Raw genomic sequence first — 20,890 nt, 5'->3', positions numbered from 1 at the left:
CAATGAATGCAAACAAAGAGCAAGTCAACAAATAAACTATTTATTTACAAACTATTTAAAACTATTTCCTTACAAAATAAATGTATTCTTGCCAAAACGATATTGAAATTATTTCCAAAATAGTGCCCAAAACTTTACGTAGGGGTTGATATCCTCCAAAGTTAGCTAAAGTTTTTACATAAATGGTTACCTAAAAATGACAAGCTTAAGGTTTATAATTTATATGAGTGCTGGCTTACCTTTGGAGCTATGCGATAAATATATTTAAACCAGATTTTTATAATTAAAAAAGCAGCATTTTGATTACTCCATAAGAATAGTCTTATGCTTTTAGATAACACTTTCAAAACATTTAATGGTGCTGCATAAATTCTTTATGAAGCTCAACATGATACAGTCTTTTAATATCCACAGACTAATAACTTCCAAGTATTAGTTACAAAATAGACATATTTACAACAAACCAGATACATTTTGATTACAATTTCAAATATAATTTTTAGAAGACTGGCAATAAAATCTTTGACAAATGAGTTTTTCCTTAATCATTAAAAAACTCTCTGAAAAGCTTTTTCTGTAAATGTAAAAACTATGCCATGCCTTATAGCAGGTGACTAGTATCTTTAATCTTGAGATAACTTTAAATAGAAACCCAGCTCAACTCAAGATCAACTCATTACTTCCCAAAGTCCCTGTAGGGTGAATCCATCCTTCAATTTCTCTATCGCAAGCCCCAGTTCTTCTGAAAACACAGGTTCACGATCTTGTTGCTTTTTGGGAGATAAGAGGATGAGATGGGAATAGAGAAGGTGGGCAAGGAAGAGGAAAAAAAAAACCAAAAAATAGGTTTCACATAAGTTTGTGAATACTAAATACTGGAATATAGAAAAATTTTTTCATATACTATAGGTAAAATATCCTTACCTTATTGCCATCAGCAAAATAAGCCTATAAGACAAGGAAAATTATATTTCACATACTTGATATATAATAGGTTAATAGGCCAAGGAACAGGTAATTAATTTACAGAACAATTCTGTAACTAACTGTATTTATTTATTTTTTTTTTGGTGGTACGCGGGCCTTTCACTGTTGTGGCCTCTCCCGTTGCGGAGCACAGGCTCCGCGGCCATGGCTCACGGGCCCAGCCGCTCCGCGGCATGTGGGATCTTCCCAGACGGGAGCACGAACCCGTGTCCCCTGTATCGGCAGGAGGACTCTCAACCACTGCGCCACAAGGGAAGCCCTAACTAACTGTATTTTATCTTCTGTTACTGTGTGTCTAATGGTTTTCTCACCTATCTTTACAATGCTGGTAGCAGAATTCACTTCTTCTGTCAATCATTATTTATGTCTTCAAGAGTTACGCTTTAAGTGCTAAAAATGTGCTTTGTAATTGGTGTATAATTAGCATTGTTAACTTGAAAGGAGATAAAAAGAATGACTAAGCAGCTATAAAATTTCACCCCTATTTTTGGTTTAGAAGAAGATGCTGGCAAAACAAAACAAAGCAATCAGTGCTTCACTGTGTCAGCAAATGCATACACCGAGGCAGTAGTAGTTTATTATTAACTATCTTATACTTATTTCACACTTTGCTTAAAAACTTTCATTCCCAGAGAGATAGTCTAGTCAGATTCATACACCACAGTACATAGAAAGTATTATTATTATTTTGGCTATTAATTAAATAATACAAATTTGGAAACAAGAAAGTTTACTGTTCAAATAGAAATCCATTTTAAGATAATATACCTATAAACTGAAAGGAGGGAGGTCCATCTCATAAAGGTTACTTATGGAAAGTATAGACTTTAAATTAATTAAATTAACTATATTTAATATATTCTGTTATCTTAAAGTGTGAAAAAACTTTTCACATATCTGAAATCCTCTGAATAAGTATGTTCTCAAACTATTTCCCAGTTTGGTAATTTAAAAGTATTTTCACACACACAAAAAAATCCCTAACCTGAAAAAAAAACTACTCTCCAATTCATGTTTAAGACATTCTAAAAAGTCTCAAGTTCTATGCTATTTTACACACTTAAACCATTATTTAATTAAACATGACTCAGATTTTAAAAAAATCACAAGAAATTTAGTAGCTCTTCTTTGTGATGCTCACCACAAAAGCATCTGTGTGATCATCAGAGTCTATTTCTACATCATCTTGAATTTGTTCAACTGTCAGAGCTTCAAGGGACTTTGGCTGAAAATCAGTAGATGTTAAAAAAAGAAAAAAGAAAAAGAAAATCAGTTAAATCAGATGTTAAAATGTATCAAAGAGACAATATTAATCAAATAAATAATTTTAGTAAAATGTGCTGTGAGAATTGTAAATACCTGTAAAAGGATATCACAGTTACCAACCACTCAAGTCTTACAAAAATCGCTGCATAATTTATATTCTATTAAAACTAACATGAATAATAAAATGAGTCAGTTAAACCCAAGCTTTTAAATCTGAAGTCAATATCATCAAAAGATTTAAAATGACAAATTTACACAAACTTAATATGATGCTTAGAAATATCCATCAAGAAAAAAACTCTCATTGGATTTTATCTGATTTTCTGATAGTTAAAAACTATCTGATAGTTTAAGTTTAAAAAAAACTAACTTTTGTATAATAGCAAGTTTTAAATTTTCCTCAAAATAGTCATTAAATAGAATTTGTGAAAAAAGAAATTTGTGAAAAAGAAGAACTAAGATTTGTATGGAATGTTCTAAAGGTAAAGCAGAATAAATATAGTGCTGGTATCTATTAATTCATTTTTCAAATATTTGAATATCTTTAGTATATGAGGTACCATGCTGGTACTACCAAAGGTTTAAAGTCTCTGCCCTTACCACAAAAGGTGTGTAATCTAGTGGGAATGGAGTGAAGGACAAAACACAATTATAAATAACTAAATATCAGGTTGAACTCTATGAAATTGCCATTTTAGTAAAAAATGGTCAAATATTAATAATATCATATAGTTCAACCTCCAAAAAATAGCTGTAACAAATGCAATATCTATTATAATAGAAGAGTTTGGAGACAGCACAACTTCTGGCTTGTGCATGCCAGAAACTTTCATGAAGAAAAAGCTGGCACATGATCTAGGGCTTTTAGGATGAGGATGATTTTCATAGGTGGGATTAGGGGAAAGGGTATTCCTGACAGAGGGGATCAGTATCAGCAAAGGTGAGAAACCACAGGATATGGCCGAAGAAGATGAATAATCTGATACGGTCAAAATATGAGAGTCCCACAAGACAGAAGGAGCTACACAGAATATTGTACTGAATAATGCCAAGGAGTATCACTCACACTGGAGTCTACGTGAACCATGTTCTCTGAGCAGTGCACAGCCTACAGAACCAGACACTGTGGCTGTGCAGATAAGGTGGGAAAGGTAGACTGAAGTTTACTGGAATTTTTTAATACCAGCTCAGAGAATGTGGAGTACTTATAGGTAATTGGTGGGGTAAGGTTGATGGTAGAAGTGTACTGATGACAAGAGGTGACCTGATGCCCTAGTCCGAGGACAGCTGGTGTTTCAACCACGTTCAGAGCTGGGCGACTGCGTACAAGTAAATTAACCTATCTAAGCCTCAGTCTCCTTAACTGTGAGATAGGGCTAATAATAATGATGATGATACACTTTATAGTGTTTTTAGGAGGATTAAACGAGATGAGGCATATAAAGTTCTTAGAGCAGTTAACAGCAAAGAGTAGGCATTCAACATAGCCATTCAACAACTATGAATATTCACTAAGAGCCTATTATGTGCTAGTTTTGATTGCTGGAGATATAATGATTAAAGAAAATAGACAAAAATCCCTGACTTCATGGAGATTATTTATAGTGAAGGAGACTGATTAGTGTTACCAAAAATAAAGCAAGCAAGCAAGTAAGCAAACAAACAAGCAGAATAAGGGATAAAAAAGTGACAGGGGTTGGTGTTTTAGATGGATAGTCCAAAGACCTCCCTGAAGAAGTGGCTTTGGAGTAAGGACTTATATGTGGTGACAAAGCAAGCTACTATGGCTGGTTATTATTATGTACTGAGGGCCAAAGAAGGGGAAAAGAAGAGAAATGAAAGGTAGAGACAGAATGGGTAGGAGAACTAACATATTGTCTCCAATGTGCCAGCCACTTTACAGACATGATCAATAACTTTGTAAGAGAGATTACCTCCATTTTATAATGTGAAAACTGAGCTCAAATTTGCCTAGGATCACAAATAAATGGTGAAATTGGGATTGAAGTCAGGTTTGTCAGGTTCCAAGGACCATGCTTGTTCTACAACATTATTTTACAAGCAAAAGTAGCAAAGGAAACTGCAGTTTGAATGGAAAGAAAGGTATAGGAACAGGGGAGAGACTGGTACAACTGACTGAATGTGTAAAGTAAGATAATGGGAAAAATAAAAAAGGAAAACCCCGGAGTTTTGAGCACATCTGACTTTGACAATGTTAAAAATAAATAAGTAGTGAATAAATAGATAAATCAGCAAGATACTGCTTTTGAGAAAAATGACAAGATTTTAGGTATGCCAAGTTTGAGATACTCAACCATGTCCTAGTGTATCTTACTGACTTGGAAAATTATTAATTAAATTACTAAGATAAACTTTTTTTTTTTTTTTTTTGCGGTACGCGGGCCTCTCACTGTTGTGGCCTCTCCTGTTGCGGAGCACAGGCTCTGGGCGTGCAGGCTTAGAGGCCATGGCTCACGGGCCCAGCCGCTCTGTGGCATGTGGGATCTTCCCAGACCGGGGCACGAACCCGTGTCCCCTGCATCGGCAGGCGGACTCTCAACCACTGCGCCACCAGGGAAGCCCCTAAGATAAACTTTTAAATGAGAAATTCAATTCATGTTATTTGGAATGCTCATCTATGAAAATATTCAAGAAATATTTGGAACCCTGGTAAGCTTAGAGAGTATGCCAAGATCAGAAAGATTTGGGAGTCATCTACAGAAGTACAACTTGAAGAAACTGGAGGAGGAGGTGATATTACTGGGGAATATACAGAGAAGGTAGAGTAAAAGGGAGAATGCTGAAAGAAGTGCAGGTTGGGAAGAAAGCAGAAAATGATGGTTAAGGAGATGAAATACTTAGAGTGTATGTACAATATGGTGTCAACAATCCAGAGACAAGTTTCAGCTGGAAGGGGAAAGGGATATATATGGAATTTGACAGGGAGACAAACAAATTAAGTATACGGAGCACAACGAGGTTGAAGTCAGAGGGTATGAATTTGTACTTAGCTGTCCAGTCCTGCTTCTTGATCTTCCTGGTCACCTCCTGTAGTCCAAGAGCAGGAAGAGAGACAGATAATATATGTGATATGGCTCAACATGCTGAGTATCGGCAGGGACCCTGATGAAAGAGTGGGTGGTAGGGACACCAGCAACAGAGCATACGGTGAGGGCCCCAGGACAAGAACAGACAGCAAGGGAACGTGTGACAGAGCGCCTCTGGTAAGGGTACCACTGTCAGAGCAGACGGCGAGGAGTCTCTAATGAAGTGGCTGGTGAGGACAACAGTGAAACACCAGATGACAAGGGGCCCAGCTGCAGAGGCTGAAGAGTAAAGCCAAAGGACAGCTGATGTACCTGGAGAGTGGGATTGGTGCAGAAACCAGAAGTCGTGAGGAAGGCAAAGAGCAGACATGTGGGCATGATATTCAAAATTTTTCATAACTGACATGGAAGAGGATCTGATGAATAGGAACAGACACAGGCCATATTAATGGAGCAGCCTCCTGGAGTTGCTATATTGTGGGTCATTGGGGGAAGAGAATGGTATCTGTGAGGCCTGTAAGGTTTAACCAAATGCTAATGGCTGGCTGAAGTAAAATAAAAATAAAGCTGTCAGAGTGGGAGATTCAAGTCTCTACATCAGAAGAGCCTTGCAATATGGGGACATCTTGGATAGGCTGCTACCTAGAACGGCAGGAATGAATGGTGAAGCAGCCAGGGAGAAAACAGGTGGTAGGCACAAATTAGCATTGGCCATACTCACTGAGCAGAGCCTCTATATTCATCATTTTAAACAGTTTAAAATTAAATTGTACACAGTGTGTGTATATCTGAATTTTATAGATTGTGTAAAGGCAATTGAGCAAACTCTGTATATCACACACTGAACAAATTACCTTTTCTTCCATCTCATAATCCACTCCAAATATAGGACTGGTAGAATAGACTTTGTGAAGTGAATTAATTTCCTTAACTGATTCTTGTAGTTTTTCCACAGGATCTATTTTAAAGCCAAGAACATATCCTCCACTCTGTAAGAGAAAATAATGAAAAAATGAAAAGCCTGAGGAACAGTCTTTACAGTATATGATAAACTACAGCTCTAGCTGTCCTTATTTCAGAGCACAATATGTAGGCTGATTTTTTAAAATTAAAATTTTTATTATGAAAACTTCCAACATATACAAAAATAGAAGAGTCAATAAATGTCCGTGTAGCCATCATCCAGCTTCAACAAGTAACAACATATGGCCAGCTCTGTTCCATATGTGACCTCCCCATCCCCTAAATCTCCTCCTCTCACCCACTCAGGATTATTTTGAAATATATCCAGATATCACATAATTTATCTGTAAGTATCAAAGCTAATATTTCAAGATTAAAAAAAATACGCCATAGATTGTGAAGGCCAAGGGAACTGAGTTTTTCCTGAGCTAGATCTTGAAAAGGAATAGACTATATATTAAAATAAAAAAGGGAATGGCATACCTGAGGCTATCTCCTTGAAGAATTAGGAAAGAAACTTGCCCATGATAGTTTGTTGGAGAAGAAGTGTTAAAAAATTAAGTACCCGTATGGTGATGGTTGAGAGCATACACTTTTGTGTTCAAATCCTGGTTTTACAACACTACATATGATGTATGGTTTACATCATACAACTAGCTGTATGATGCTGGGGAAAGGAGTGAGTAGACATTCGTATTTAAATTTAGAATATAGCAGAGAAAAATCTCTTTTTAAAAAAAATTTATAAAAACAAATAAATGCAAAAACCAGGCATAACGGGGCGTAGCAGTCTATAATTAGATACAGTATAATCTGAGTTTGATGGTATAAAATCTCAAATAGGGTGTGTTTATCTGTATAGACCTGTGTTGCTCAAAGACAGTCTTGTGAATCAGTCAGACCTGGAATCAAAACCTAGCCCTATCACTTACTGTTATTAGACCATGGGCAAGGTTTCTAATTTCTCCAAGTCTCAGTTTCCTTGAATAAAAAATGGGGAAGGGCTTCCCTGGTGGCGCAGTGGTTGAGAGTCCGCCTGCCGATGCAGGGGACACGGGTTCGTGCCCTGGTCTGGGAAGATCCCACATGCCGCGGAGCGGCTGGGCCCGTGAGCCATGGCCGCTGGGCCTGCACGTCCGGAGCCTGTGCTCTGCAACGGGAGAGGCCACAACAGTGAGAGGCCCGCATACCGCAAAAAAAAAAAAAAAAAAAAAATGGGGAAAAAAATAGTAACTGTATCATAGGGTTGTGTAAAGATTGAAATAATGTCATGACTATAATCATAATTAATATGTCTGCCCAAAAGAGAAATATAAGCAGGATTCTTCCCATGGGGACAATTACTATATGACTTCAAACTCAAACTCTTCATATAATCTCATGTTACAGCTAATACTCTTCTTGGATATAAACTGGTTACTATAAAAATAAAACTAAAAATATAGACTGTCACATAGTTTTTAAAATCTATTAAAGATTAATAAAAATGTAAAGTATCTTACCTGCTGAGAGCTTTCTATGACAAGAGCTAAACCAAATTTTGAATCTCTAATCTTTATTGACCGCTAGATATAAAACGAAAAAAAAAATGCTTGTTTTTATTATCTGATAGTAGTGACACTTTAACACATTTTTCAACTTTTACACAGTAACTACTTTTCATAGTCCGAAGAACAGAACTCTTCCTCTTTCCTTTTTCCTTACACTCCTATAGAGATCAAGTAAATGAAAATTTTCATACTGGAAATAGGTGGCAAATTTGTAAGGCAACACAAAGATGACATCTCTGAAATATGTACAAAATTCTGGCTTAAATGTCCCCTGCTTCAGGGAGTCCGCAACTTTTCTGAATATTTTAAACCAAAGGCCAGCAATCCTTTAGTTATGGAGAGCCAGTGTCTTTTGTGGCTCCTAAGGCTGGGTTAGTTTTTAAAAGTCCCATGTGCCTATATACAATGGAATATTACTCAGCTGTAAAAAGAAACGAAATTGAGTTATTTGTAGTGAGGTGGATGGACCTTGAATCTGTCATACAGAGTGAAGTAACTCAGAAAGAGAAAAACAAATACCGTATGCTAACACATATATATGGAATCTAAAAAAAAAAATGTTCTGAAGAACCTAAGGGCAGGACAGGAATAAAGACTCAGACGTAGAGAATGGACTTGGGGACACGGGAAGGGGGAAGGGTAAGCTGGGACGAAGTGAGAGAGTGGCATGGACATATATACACTACCAAACGTAAAATAGATAGCTAGTGGGAAGCATCCACATAGCACAGGGAGATCAGCTCGGTGCTCTGTGTCCACCTAGAGGGGTGGGATAGGAAGGGTGGGAGGGAGACGCAAGAGGGAGGGGATATGGGGATATACGTGTACGTATAGCTGATTCACTTTGTTATACAGCAGCAACTAACACAACAATGTAAAGCAATTATACTCCAATAAAGATGTTAAAAAAAATGTTGCATGTGCCTTCTGTTTCTTACACAATAAATGACTAAATTCTGAAAGAACCTCCACTGCATTTATTGAAAAAAAAAAAGTATGGGCATTCATCACTGGGCATCAAAGAAGGCTAGGATAGGTCAAATATAATTAACTCAACTGGTAAGTGTGACATGAGGGTGAAGCTTGGCTAGTGGATGAGCAGTGATACCAGTGGCCTGGGAGAAGGGTAGAGGGGTAGAAGCATAATGACATGCAGGACCTGTAGAAAGTGAAACAAAACATACTTGCTGGCAGGGTTAGAGAGAACCATGGAGGATCTAACATTATAACCAGCAGACCAAAAGTCCAAGAAGGATAATAATCTGTGGTAGGTGACTGTGTATCATACTTCCAGACAGATGGGCGCTGGAAGTTGAGAAAAAGAGAGAAAGAGAGACACAGACAGACAGACAGACAGACAGCCTAAATCGTAATTGTTATGAAAACCTGGGTTTCCATCTAGACTACTTCACACCCTGCCAGGAGTACGCAGAGTCCTGGTTAAGAACCATAGAACACTGGCATCCTGCTTATGAATAGGTAATCTAACCAGGTAACTGTGGATGACACAGGCTGGTAAGATAGAAACTGGCAAGAAGATACATATATAAATATACATCTATAGGAAGGGAGTCAGGACAATGGCTGAGGCCCAGAGCTGAAGTTAGAACATGACTGCCCCAGTGACAGATTGTGATGATATCAGATTGCAAGTTGTTTAGGCCAGGCTGAATTCATTCCAGAATCCGTATTTGGCAACGGTATTCTTAAATAACGAAAAGTATCCTACTTGAAGAACAGAAATCACAAGGTTGTTTACTACTCAGTAATTATTCAGCATAATAGACATTGATATGTAAATGCAATATAAAACAGCAATGAACAATACAAACATCAACTTATCAAATACCTATGTAGACTCTGTCACATATTTCCAGCTATGCTTATAAATTCTCATATTTCTTTAGATGGCCAGAAATAATTTTTTTCCTATCAGATCCTATGATTTTCTGTTTAATGTGTTGTTTTTCTCCACCACACTGAAAGCTCCTTAAAGGCAGAAACTGCGTACTGGTTCATGAGTTTCATCACTGAGCATAGAGTAGGTGCTCAGTATTTGGCAAATGAATGATCAAATATTTTAAAGTAACTCAGTAATCAAACAATTTAGCAAAAGATAGACTTGGGAATATTTTGCAAAGAATCATCTTTCTCACAGGTTAAGAGGTCTCTTTAAAGAATGACATTTTCCAGATATCACATACATTGTATCGAATACTCAATAAATATTTATTAATGAAACTATTTAGTCTTAAGACAACTTATATTCTATAATAAGGGTGATTATCATAGGATAGCCTCACAGGATTCTCATTAACTACTTTTATGTTCCATCTAATTTGCACTAGGGTCCAGTAAGTAGGGTTTTTTTAAATATATGAGATGAAATTCTTCAGATTATTGGAGTTTACTACTTGTTTCACTGAATCACATACTTACCATGAAAGCAGCAGCAGAGTAAAAAGAACCATCTTCATCTACCCACCAACAAACTGGTCTCAGGTGTAATTAGTTCTTATTCTAAATTTTAACAGCTTTAATTTAAGCTAAAACCATTATGACTAAAAACCATCTTGATTCCTTTCACTGAACTTGTAGTATGAATCCAGCTTATAGTACATGCTGTATCTGAATACAATAAAAACTGTTCATTCACAGAATTAATGAATTCGCTCTGGCTTTAAAAGGGTTTGAGCAGAAAGTAGCAAGACAGCCATAAAGTGTGTGGGTCAGTGAGCTGAAGCCATGCCAAAGAACCACTATATACTTGCCTCCTGGAAAGGTTATGGAAAACTTTAGTAGCTAAAAGCCCTTTGAATAAAATCTAAGAAAAATCACCTTAATCTGTATGATAACTATTAAAATTTTTAGAATCCAGTATATTTCTCTCTTAACAGCAAGTTGATAATGGTGCCGTTTCCCTTGAATGGAAGTACAATTGGGTCTTTTCTGATTATCAACATTTAAAAAGTATGCTCTCAGCTAAACTGTTGCCACTAGGGAGAGAGAAAACCCATCTAATCCCAAAAGTCCTATTAACTGTTGAACAGAAATTATTTATTCTACATTAAAATAAGGTCATCAAAATGCATGCACTTACAATTTGCAGATATGGTATACTGACATTAAAACTGTCATTCATATTTGCATGCCACACGATTCTCACATTGGTAATAAAAAAAGTTCCTAAATTTCCCTGTAAAAGAGAGTGATGAGAGAGGCATCAACAATCATGTCTGAATACTTACCCTTTATTTTCTAAACACGAGAATAATTCTGATTCTCACAGCAGCATAAAATACCAGAATTGAGTATTATGAGGAGTAGTTATTCAGATGGGGAGCTGTCTATATCTTATAGAATATTTATCATAGTTTAAAACTAGAACTTTTCAAGTGTGCAAAGTTTATTTACAATTTAAGCTTATGATTCCGTGGTTAGCAAGAGCTCTTCAATCAAATGCTACAGCTTTGCCACACTGGTTATCAGTCGAATCTAGGTTGAAACACCCACAAAGGCTGGAAACTATTCTTAGTAAGAGACAAATTATTCTCTAGAAATTGATTTGTTTCTTATTCCAACTATTAGTTGCTTATATGTTTCCTCTGGTCATAATTTCAAGAGGAAATGAAAAGTTACAATCATGGATGTAGGAGTCACCAAATGAGTTATATGTTTAATTCCATAAAGAATGGATTAAAAGGCTTCCGTGACTGTCCACCCTATGACGCTCCTCAATCAGCCTAAGTTATCATGATGTGGAGGGTAGTGTGGTATGGGGGAAGAGCGTGGCTGTGGAACAGAATAGATGTGGAGGTCACTTAATTCTTTAGGGCCTGAGTTTTTCATCTGTACGTGAATAGAGACTGGACTAGATGACTTTTAAGGCCCATTCCAGCTCTAAGTCTACACATAACAAATGTTGATAAAAAGAGCATAAAACCATACAAATATGAAAATCAGAATATTACGTATATCAAGAGCTATGTTAATTAAGAGCTCTAATGCTTATTTTAACAGTTAAATAAATATACAAACCCAATCATAAATGGAAAAATGATTACCAAAGAAAGCACTGCCCCAAAAGGTTCATTAGTTCTTTGCATGGTACCTGATCACTGGATAAATTCCATACTCCATTGATTTTATCATATACATGTTCTCGTGGTAGTAATCTTAGTTGCTTATTTTGAATTAGCGCACTTCTCAATTTAAAATCACGATACATTTTAGAAGTTTCATATGCTCTATAAAAAAGAACAAAAGACTAATCCAAACTGAAAATGTGATTTTCTTAGATTATGTTTACTTATCTACAAAAATACACAGTTATATACTCAAATAGTTACTAAGGTACATTAAAAATTTTTTCTTCTCAATAAGTTTTGGTGATTATAGTCTTTTGTACTGTATTTGTCATTTCAGTGTAGTATTTACACATTTTATCTCAGTACCTATATTTAAGATGTCTAATTTTTTTAAAATTTATTTTATTTAATCTATTTTTGGCTGTGCTGGGTCTTTGTTGCTGTACGCGGACTTTATCTAGTTGAGGTGAGCGGGGGCTACTCTTCGTTGCGGTGCGTGTGCTTCTCGTTGCGGTGGCTTCTCTTGTTGCAGAGCATGGGCTCTAGGTGCGTGGGCTTCAGTAGTTATGGCATGTGGTTCAGTAGTTGTGGCTCACAGGGCCTAGACAGCAGGCTCAGTAGTTGTAGCACATGGGCTTAGTTGCTCCGTGGCATGTGGGATCTTCCCAGACCAGGGATCAAAACTGTGTCCCCTGCATTGGCAGGCAGATTCTTAACCACTGCACCACCAGGAAAGTCCCTAGATGTCTAATTTTTAAGTCAACATATATAGTATGGCACAAATGAGAAGAAGCAGATTTTTTTTCTTTAAGCTGAAGAACAATGCTTGTAAAAACAGACATGGAAATTAATTTTTCTATCAAAAAGCTTCCCTTGATTTCTCTGTTTTAGTTAAAGGCACCATTATTCTTTTGATATAAATAAAACTGCAATTACTTTTCTCACTGAAACCTGAAAACATTATGCTCACATCTACCTTTATACAGAAAATTAGAATGAATCTGTACCAACTCCAAAAGGTACCCTAGGACAGTGTATGTATCTGTGTCTGTGTATGTATGCAATAAAATCCCTATAACTTTGTTTTCTTTCCATGTCTCCCTATTGATAAATAATAAACACAGAAGAAAATTCTGATTAACTTTTGATTAATTCTAATTTTAACTCCACAAAAATACAGGCTAATTTACCCTTTTAATAAAACTAAAGGGTTTTCTTCACCTGAATAACTTTAGAAATCATTTATATAAATTATAATATGTATTGTTAAACTTCTGATTTTTACATTAATTAATCTTCTAGTATGTAAATTATGAAAGGGCAGGATTCGAGCATTTGACTATAAATCTTAATTTCCTTTAGGGTGGTAATCATCAATATTTAACCAGTGGAAAAAATGGAAACTATTCATGTTATAAATTGTTTTGGAGGGAACACATAACATTTTTATACTATTAAAGAAAAGTAGCTTCCCTGTTCCCTTCATACTCCATTTCATATTACTTCTCTAAGTAAACTGAAATAAAAAGATTAGGTATATGCCTAAGAGAGCTTAATAAAATATGTTTTCACACAAAAACTTGTACACAAATGCTCACAGCAGCATTATTCCTAACAGCTAAGAAGTGGAAACAACCCAAATGTCTATCAGCTGATGAGTGGATTAACAAAATATGTATCTATACAATGGAATCTTATTCAGCTATAAAAAGGAATGACGTACTGATATATGCTACAACATGTAGCATGCTTGAAAACATTACATAAGTGAAAGAAGTCAGACATAAAATGTCACTATATTGTATGATTTCATTTATATGAAATGCTCAGAATAGGCAAATCCAGAGACAGAAAGTAAATCAGTGGTTGCCAGGGGACCATGGGGATGAGGGAATGGGAAGTGACTACTATGGGGGTTTCTTTTTTGGAGTGATGGAAATATTCTGGAATTGAGAAGTGGTGAATATACTAACACTACCAAACTGTAAACTTAAAAATGGTAAATTTTATGTTATGTGAGTTATATCTCCAAGAAAAGCAAACAATTATATAGAGTAAAAAATCATCAACAAAATTTAAAAATAAAATAACTAGGAAAGAAATTAATTTGCAACATACATGACAGATAGGAGTAAAATTAAGAAATTTACAACAGAAAACTATACATAGCCAACAAATATGAAAACTTTCAACATCACTAGTAATAAAAGAAATTCAAATTAAAACAATGGTATATATACATACTATATATATCTGTGTGTATAAATTTTTGTGTGTGTGGTTTTTTTTTTTTTTGGCCTGTTATCTTAGCCAAACTTTAAAAAAAAAATCATAGTACTTAGGGCTGGTTTAAAAAAAAAAAGAGCTGGGGTAGTAAAAAGAGAATAATTAAGAAAACAAAAAACCAAAATAACCACAAAACAACAAAAAATTTCTCTTTAGAGAAATCACCCAATCATGCCTTCTACTGTTAGAAAAATAACCTTAATTCCTTAATTGGATTATTCAACTTGGTTATCTACATTGAACGAATTCTCTATTTCATTTTTAACTACCTTGGTAGCTAATTTAATAGACTCTTCAGCAGTTTTATGTGTTTTATAAATACCTTCAAAGTGTTTATTAAATGGTAATGCAACATGTTCTATGTATCTTCAGGATGTTTGCAATAGAGCTTGGAGGAAGACAGCACCACATGTTGAAATTTTACTCTAAACCTTTATATCATAGAATTACCTTAAAAATATTCAATAATCATTAAAGTATTACCATACCTGTGTACTGCAATCACAGAAGTAAAAAGTCTAGGACTTCCAGGAACCAAATTTGTAAATATAAACTCAAAACGAGTACTGTTACATTTTGTTAGTATATAAAGAGCTTCAGTTTGGCCTCGTAATTTCTGTAAAGACAAATTTATGTAAAACTTCAGATTTTAAGAGCAATTTCTCATTTATAGTGAAAATAAACATCAACCTCAAATATCTACTGTTTCTTCACTATATATATTTCAATAAGATTTTTCAGACTTACAGAATTAGCAGTCCTTGTTGTAATATTCAATATGCAGTTGTAACCAATAGCTAAAATTTAAAAGCAAAGAATTTAAAGAACATGATACAATAAATGGAGGGAAAAAACTATAAATACAGAACTTTTAAGCTTAAAAATTAAATATATATAAAAATACAATAAAAAATTTTTATGAAATATCTACAAATTTAAGTTAAATAATTAAAAGGACTAGAAAGTTAATTCTGCCTCTTTTTTTTTTTTTTTTTTTTTTGCGGTACGCGGGCCTCTCACTGCTGTGGCCCCTCCCGTTGCGCGGCACAGGCTCCAGACGTGCAGGCCCAGCGGCCATGGCTCACGGGCACGGGCCCAGCCGCTCCGCGGCATGTGGGATCTTCCTGGACCAGGGCACGAACCCTCGTCCCCTGAATTGGCAGGCAGATTCCCAACCACTGCGCCACCAGGGAAGCCCAATTCTGCCTCTTTTGAACAAAAATATTCTCAACATGGGGAAAAAGGAGGTTTGCTTCTCTAAAACCTATACAGTATTATTTACTAAAAATCTTAGCACCACAACATCAAGAGGAAAAAGTCTAGCTGGAAAATCTACAATACCTTTAAAAAACAAATGAAACGAAATTTAACACAATGAAAGATTGTACTTTTATTAGAATTTAATCTCCCTTCTTTGGTATTACTTGAAACAGGTTATAGCAAGTTTCAAAGTAAAGTAAAAAACGAAACCAAAAATCATTCAGTGTAGAAGCACTAATCTTGTTTATGTCCAAGAGACAAAATGGACAGACTGAAAAAAACATTCCATTTGCATTATGAGGCAGTCTGTGGTTAGTCTAGGATTTCTTAAGTTTTTATCAATTAAAGTTTTTCACATATTTCATAGTATAGCTTCTTTTGGTGTCAAGAGCCACTGTGCAAGTTTACTTGACAAATTATTTTTTTCTTTCTCATGCTAACAAAGATACTTACAAAGATTGACTCTGAGTAATGCCAAAGAGTGCCAGATAATTCTTAAATTTGTTACTAAGAGTCTACCTAAAAGCAAACAAACAGAAAAATAAGTTACTTTAAATAAGGACCCATTTTTGCAGTATAGAATGAGATGGACATGAAACTTCTGGCCCAGTACCAACAGCAACACCCACAGATGTTTTTCATACATTTATTAATTGAAAATACTTATTGCTCATATCCATTCTAGGTAAGGTATACAATGTGTGATTCAGAATCTCAGAGAAACAAAATCTGATAGTTACAGAAAGAATATAGGTATTCACTGCCAACACCTTGGTTTGACTCAACTGACAGAGGAGAAAACTGTGTACTGTTTTTTTTTTTTTCTCAGTAGAAGCTGTTCTGGGGGTCCCAGTAGGTTATATGCGTCCAACTGAGTATGAGTACAGGACAGTATAATTATTAAGCCATTCAGTGAAATCACACTTCTCAAAGAACTCTCATATATATATGAATCCCTGCCATTTGAGCAGTCTCTTAGCAGTTCTCATTTAAATGAGCCATATACTCATATACCCAGTTTTTTTGTGGTGAGCAAACTTTTTCCTCATATGAAGTTATGGCTAAGCTGAAGTCTGTTTAAGGCTTATGATTTTCATTCTTAGCCTCAAACTGATGTTCTTACACTGAAATATGTACCAAGTTAGATAAACTTCATTTCTCAAAGTATATCCTATGAAATAGTAGTCCCTATAGATGCTCCAAGAAAAAAAAAAGTCAAGTAAATCTGTACATGGTAAACTATGTGTCTTAGAAATTTGTAATACAATTAGCATATGAGGATAGTTTTGAAATATCTTGAACTAATATCTTGAACTAAGTTAACTCTCTTAACTTTGTTTAACACATTTCTTCAGCAAATTATAACCATGGAATTCTTTTGATGAGTAATCTATAGCCATGTCATACTCCTTCCTCCCTGAAAAAAACCCTAGAATATCTAAAATCAGAGAAACTAAGCCTGTGTGAATGCTGGCGTGAGATGGGATAGGAGGTCCTAAAAACAAAGGAAGGCGTTCTCAAGAGAAACTGTGGAACATTACATGCTATGTTTGACAAATAGTAAGTCACCCAGCATGGCTAGAGTGTAAAGTTCCCACAAGATCGCAGACGACTAGACCTGCATCTATCAGTCAGGGTCAAACAGAACAGAGATGGCTCACTTAAATTAGGATAACTGGGGTTTATTTACAGAAGGACTTATTACAATGGTATGGGGTGGGGCATCAGGAACCATAATTGACATATAATGCTGTTTCATATCTTATTCTCCAGCTAATATAACTTAACATTTGTAATTTAAACCAGAAATATAAAATACATTAGAAATATACTCACCGCTATCCCCATTATTTCCTTTGGTGTCTTCAATTGAATCTAAACAATCAATAAGGACTTCTCCAGGTCTTGTTTTCATTTGTCTAAAATAAATATAAAGGCTTTAATTTTTTAGCTACAACTACACCCGCTTACCATCTAGTGAGGGAGAGAAAAGGCATATGCATATAAAACAGACAAAAGTATAAATAATACAGTACCAAATGCTCAGGCATTTGAAAATAAGGTTTTCAAGAACTTAAAGAACCTGGAGATCAAGTGTGGCCTGGAGTGACCAGGGACATGGAGAGAAGTCAGAACTAAAGGAGAGGTAGGATTTGGAGAAATAAAAGAGAGAGAGGAGAATCTATGATTAAGGACCAGAAATAAGAAATGATAAGAGAGGGGGCTTCCCTGGTGGCGCAGTGGTTGAGAATCTGCCTGCCAGTGCAGGGGCACACGGGTTCGAGCCCTGGTCTGCGAAGATCCCACATGCCGCAGAGCAACTAGGCCCATGAGCCACAACTACTGAGCCTGCGCGTCTGGAGCCTGTGCTCCGCAACAAGAGAGGCCGCGATAGTGAGAGGCCCGCGCACCGCGATGAAGAGTGGCCCCCGCTTGCCACAACTAGAGAAAGCCCTTGCACAGAAACGAAGACCCAACACAGTAAAAAAAAAAAAAAAAAAAAAAAGAAAAGAAATGATAAGAGAATGTGGGAAGACTGGCCTGGCTGGAGAAGAAGGTGCATGTTGAGAGGTGGTGAAAAATATAGTAGGATAGGTAAGAAGGAACCAGATTATGGATAACCTAGAATGTCAGTCAGATAGATACGGGTTTTATCCTGTGGACAGTGGAGAAGCCCCAGAGGTTTCTGAGTAAAGCAAAGGAGTCATGCAGTTATGGAAGGAACAGATTAAAGCAAAGCAACATTAGGACTTGGTAAACAATCAGATAAAGGAGACAAAAGGAAATAAAGAATGAAGAATAGGTTGCTGACTGATAGAATGCAATCTAGAGTGCCAAAAAAAAAAGAAAAGAAAAACCTAGCAGAATATGTGGTAGAGCCTTCTAACACATTCTCAATAAAGCCAACTCAATTACCTACTGGAAATACAGACATGATCATACACTTCACTGTTGAAAAGCCATATTACCCCACTACCTAGATGATGAAGTCCAAAATCCTCAACTGAATATTTCACAATCTAGCTAATCTACCTTTCTATTTGCACCTCCTTTCTCTACCTGCCAGACCCTGCTTCTAGCCAATGAGATTTATACCTCTAAGACTCTGCATCTAATTTTTTTTTTCTTTTCTTCCTTTTCTTTTTTCTGGAATACTCTCTTCCTGTATACCCTAGCAAGGCCCTGACCATTCATCAGGGCTCAATTCAAATATTATTTTTTCTTTGAGACCTTCCCTAGGAAGAATGAACTTTTCTGTTCTATGGTCCTCCAGCATTTTGTTCATTTTTTCCATGACGGTATTTACCACATTTTTTATAGTTAGTTGTCTACATCTATCTCCTGCAGTAGAATGGGGGTGGGGTGGGGGAAGGGTGTCATTTCCTATTATTTTTGTATCTTTAGCTATCAGCACAGTCACCAGTACGTAGTAAACATCTGATAAATGTTTAATAAACTGAAAATGTTCATGAAATGGATCTTTGCTTAAGAACCCTCCAAGAATACAGGAAAAGTCAAAGAATGTGTGCAATATGTAACCGTTGCTTATAACTTTATAAATTCCCTTCCCTCACAACGCCTTAAAGGATCCAAGACCATGTTAATATTATATATCTAGCTACAGCTAAACCCGGGAAATTAATATTTCATTTTTTCCACCTAAGAAAGTTCTGTTCATAATAAAGAATCATGCGAATTGGCTAAGAAGCTCCAAACCATCAACCCAAGAACCTTAGCTTTACTGTTTTCCAACACTTACTATCCCAATGGGCACTTTTTTCCTGGACTGCCGTAAGGAGGTTTCTAACTATTCTCTTTAAAACATGAAAATTTCCAAAAACAGGGCTTCTGTTTGAGAGGCTCCAAAAGAGGGTTCCTTCTTCCTGTTGGTGATTTAAATGAATAACTAGAAACGAAGCTTACCACGGAAATAAAGTCTGCATGGTCAGGGATTTTGGAGAATGCTTACTCTCACTTCCCTCGGAGACTCAAGCTTTAGAACGGTGAAGTCATTTTTCTAAGGGCCCACAATGTGTGTCCTTATTCTAGACCTAGTTTCCGAACCCTCGTTTCCAGAGTCCCTGCTCCACGTTCCTTCCACCATACGAAACTGGCACCGCAAGCTCACTGGGGTGTACTGGACGCCCAAGCCCAAGGTGGTCCCTGCCGTATTTGGGCTCAGCTTCCGACAGGTCCCCCGGGTCAAGATGGGACCGGGGATCGTAAGGGACCGAAACTGCGTACAATCTAGACGCGCTCCGGCTGTGGCGCCTGGGGAGGGCCGCTGGGCCCCGGACAGTCTGGGGTCTCCTGAGGTGAGGACAGCAGGCGCCAACCTCCTCCCACCCTCGCGAGGGTCTTAGGCTCTGCCCGCGGGTCGGGAAATCGCGCCGCGGCGCCCTCTACAGGCTCCCGGCCACTGGGGAATCTTGGCGACTCACTGCGAGGACACGTCGAAGCGGACATCCCGGTCCTCCCAAAGCGCATCCAGCACCGACATGGTGACCGCGGCGGGGGAGGCCTAACGGCGTCTCGCCGGCTCCAAGACAACGGGCCGCCTCTGGCACGACGTCTACGGCGGGCGCCGAGACCCAAAATTCCTCAAGGTAGTGTGCGCGCTTTCCCGGCCCTGTGGTGTAGTTAAGCGGATTTGAGGCTCCAGGCAGGTTTCCGTGCCTCAGAGAAGCCGAACTGGCACCGGCGCAGGAGCGGGTGCTTGACTTCTGAATGACCTTCCGCACCTCCAGACTCGCCTCCTTAAGCCGTTCCTCCCCGCCCATCCCCCTTCCGTTCCTCTCCCTACACTGTCGGGAAATTTAGCCTTAGAGACTTCCCAGGCGGTTCACTGGTTAGGACTCCGCGCCTCCACTACTGGTGGCCTTGGTTCCATCCCTGGTGGGCCAACTAAGATCCCGCAAGCCGCGTGGTGCGGTCTGAAAAAAGAAAGAGAGAAATGTAGACTTAAAACTCTAAATTCCTCGTCTGGTTCTGCCTCCTCCGGCCCAGCCCACCTCATGCCGTCCTCGCGCCTTCTGCTTGCTCTCCAACCAGGCAGGGCTCAGCGCCTTTGGAGGGCGCCCCCTTTCTCTGTCTGGAACTCTCGTTCTCCAGATCTCTACCTGGCCCGTCCTTTGTCACTTCAGCCTCAGCTCAGAAGTGAACTAAAGCGGTTCTTAACCTTTCTTCTTTCGCTCTGCTGTGAGTACCTTGAGGACAGAGTTCCCTTTGAACCCACGCGAGCACAGAGTAGGCATTCAGTAAGTACTTTTCGAATGTATCAAAGTGCCGTCCTTCCCTCGGTTCACGACAGTTCTCTAAATCAATGGTTCCGAGTGTGGTCCGGGGACTCCAGGAGGTCCTCAAGGTCCTCGCAGGGCGCCCACAAGGTCCAAATGTATTTGTAATAACACTATTTGTCTTTTTAATTCTCAGTCTCCCTTTG

At 37.5% G+C, this 20,890-nt stretch overlaps 1 protein-coding gene across 1 annotated transcript; it reads right to left on the bottom strand.

Moving 5' to 3' along the window:
- Positions 1-253: 253 nt before the first annotated feature.
- Positions 254-20,014, bottom strand: BBS5 (Bardet-Biedl syndrome 5). The gene is made up of 12 exons (XM_079709814.1): positions 19,890-20,014; positions 17,280-17,366; positions 15,901-15,962; positions 14,935-14,984; positions 14,676-14,803; positions 11,925-12,060; positions 10,914-11,009; positions 7,766-7,828; positions 6,155-6,289; positions 2,129-2,212; positions 925-948; positions 254-770 (listed from the first exon to the last, which is right to left on the bottom strand). The coding sequence occupies exons 1-12, from the start codon at positions 19,946-19,948 to the stop codon at positions 669-671; spliced, it is 1,026 nt and encodes a 341-aa protein (XP_079565940.1). The 5' UTR covers positions 19,949-20,014; the 3' UTR covers positions 254-668.
- Positions 20,015-20,890: the final 876 nt, after the last annotated feature.

The sequence above is a fragment of the Hyperoodon ampullatus genome (assembly GCF_949752795.1).
Source record: "Hyperoodon ampullatus genome assembly, chromosome: 8".
Classification (NCBI taxonomy): domain Eukaryota; kingdom Metazoa; phylum Chordata; class Mammalia; order Artiodactyla; family Ziphiidae; genus Hyperoodon; species Hyperoodon ampullatus.
Note: the sequence above shows the minus strand (reverse complement) of the source record. Positions and strands in the feature narration are given on the sequence as shown.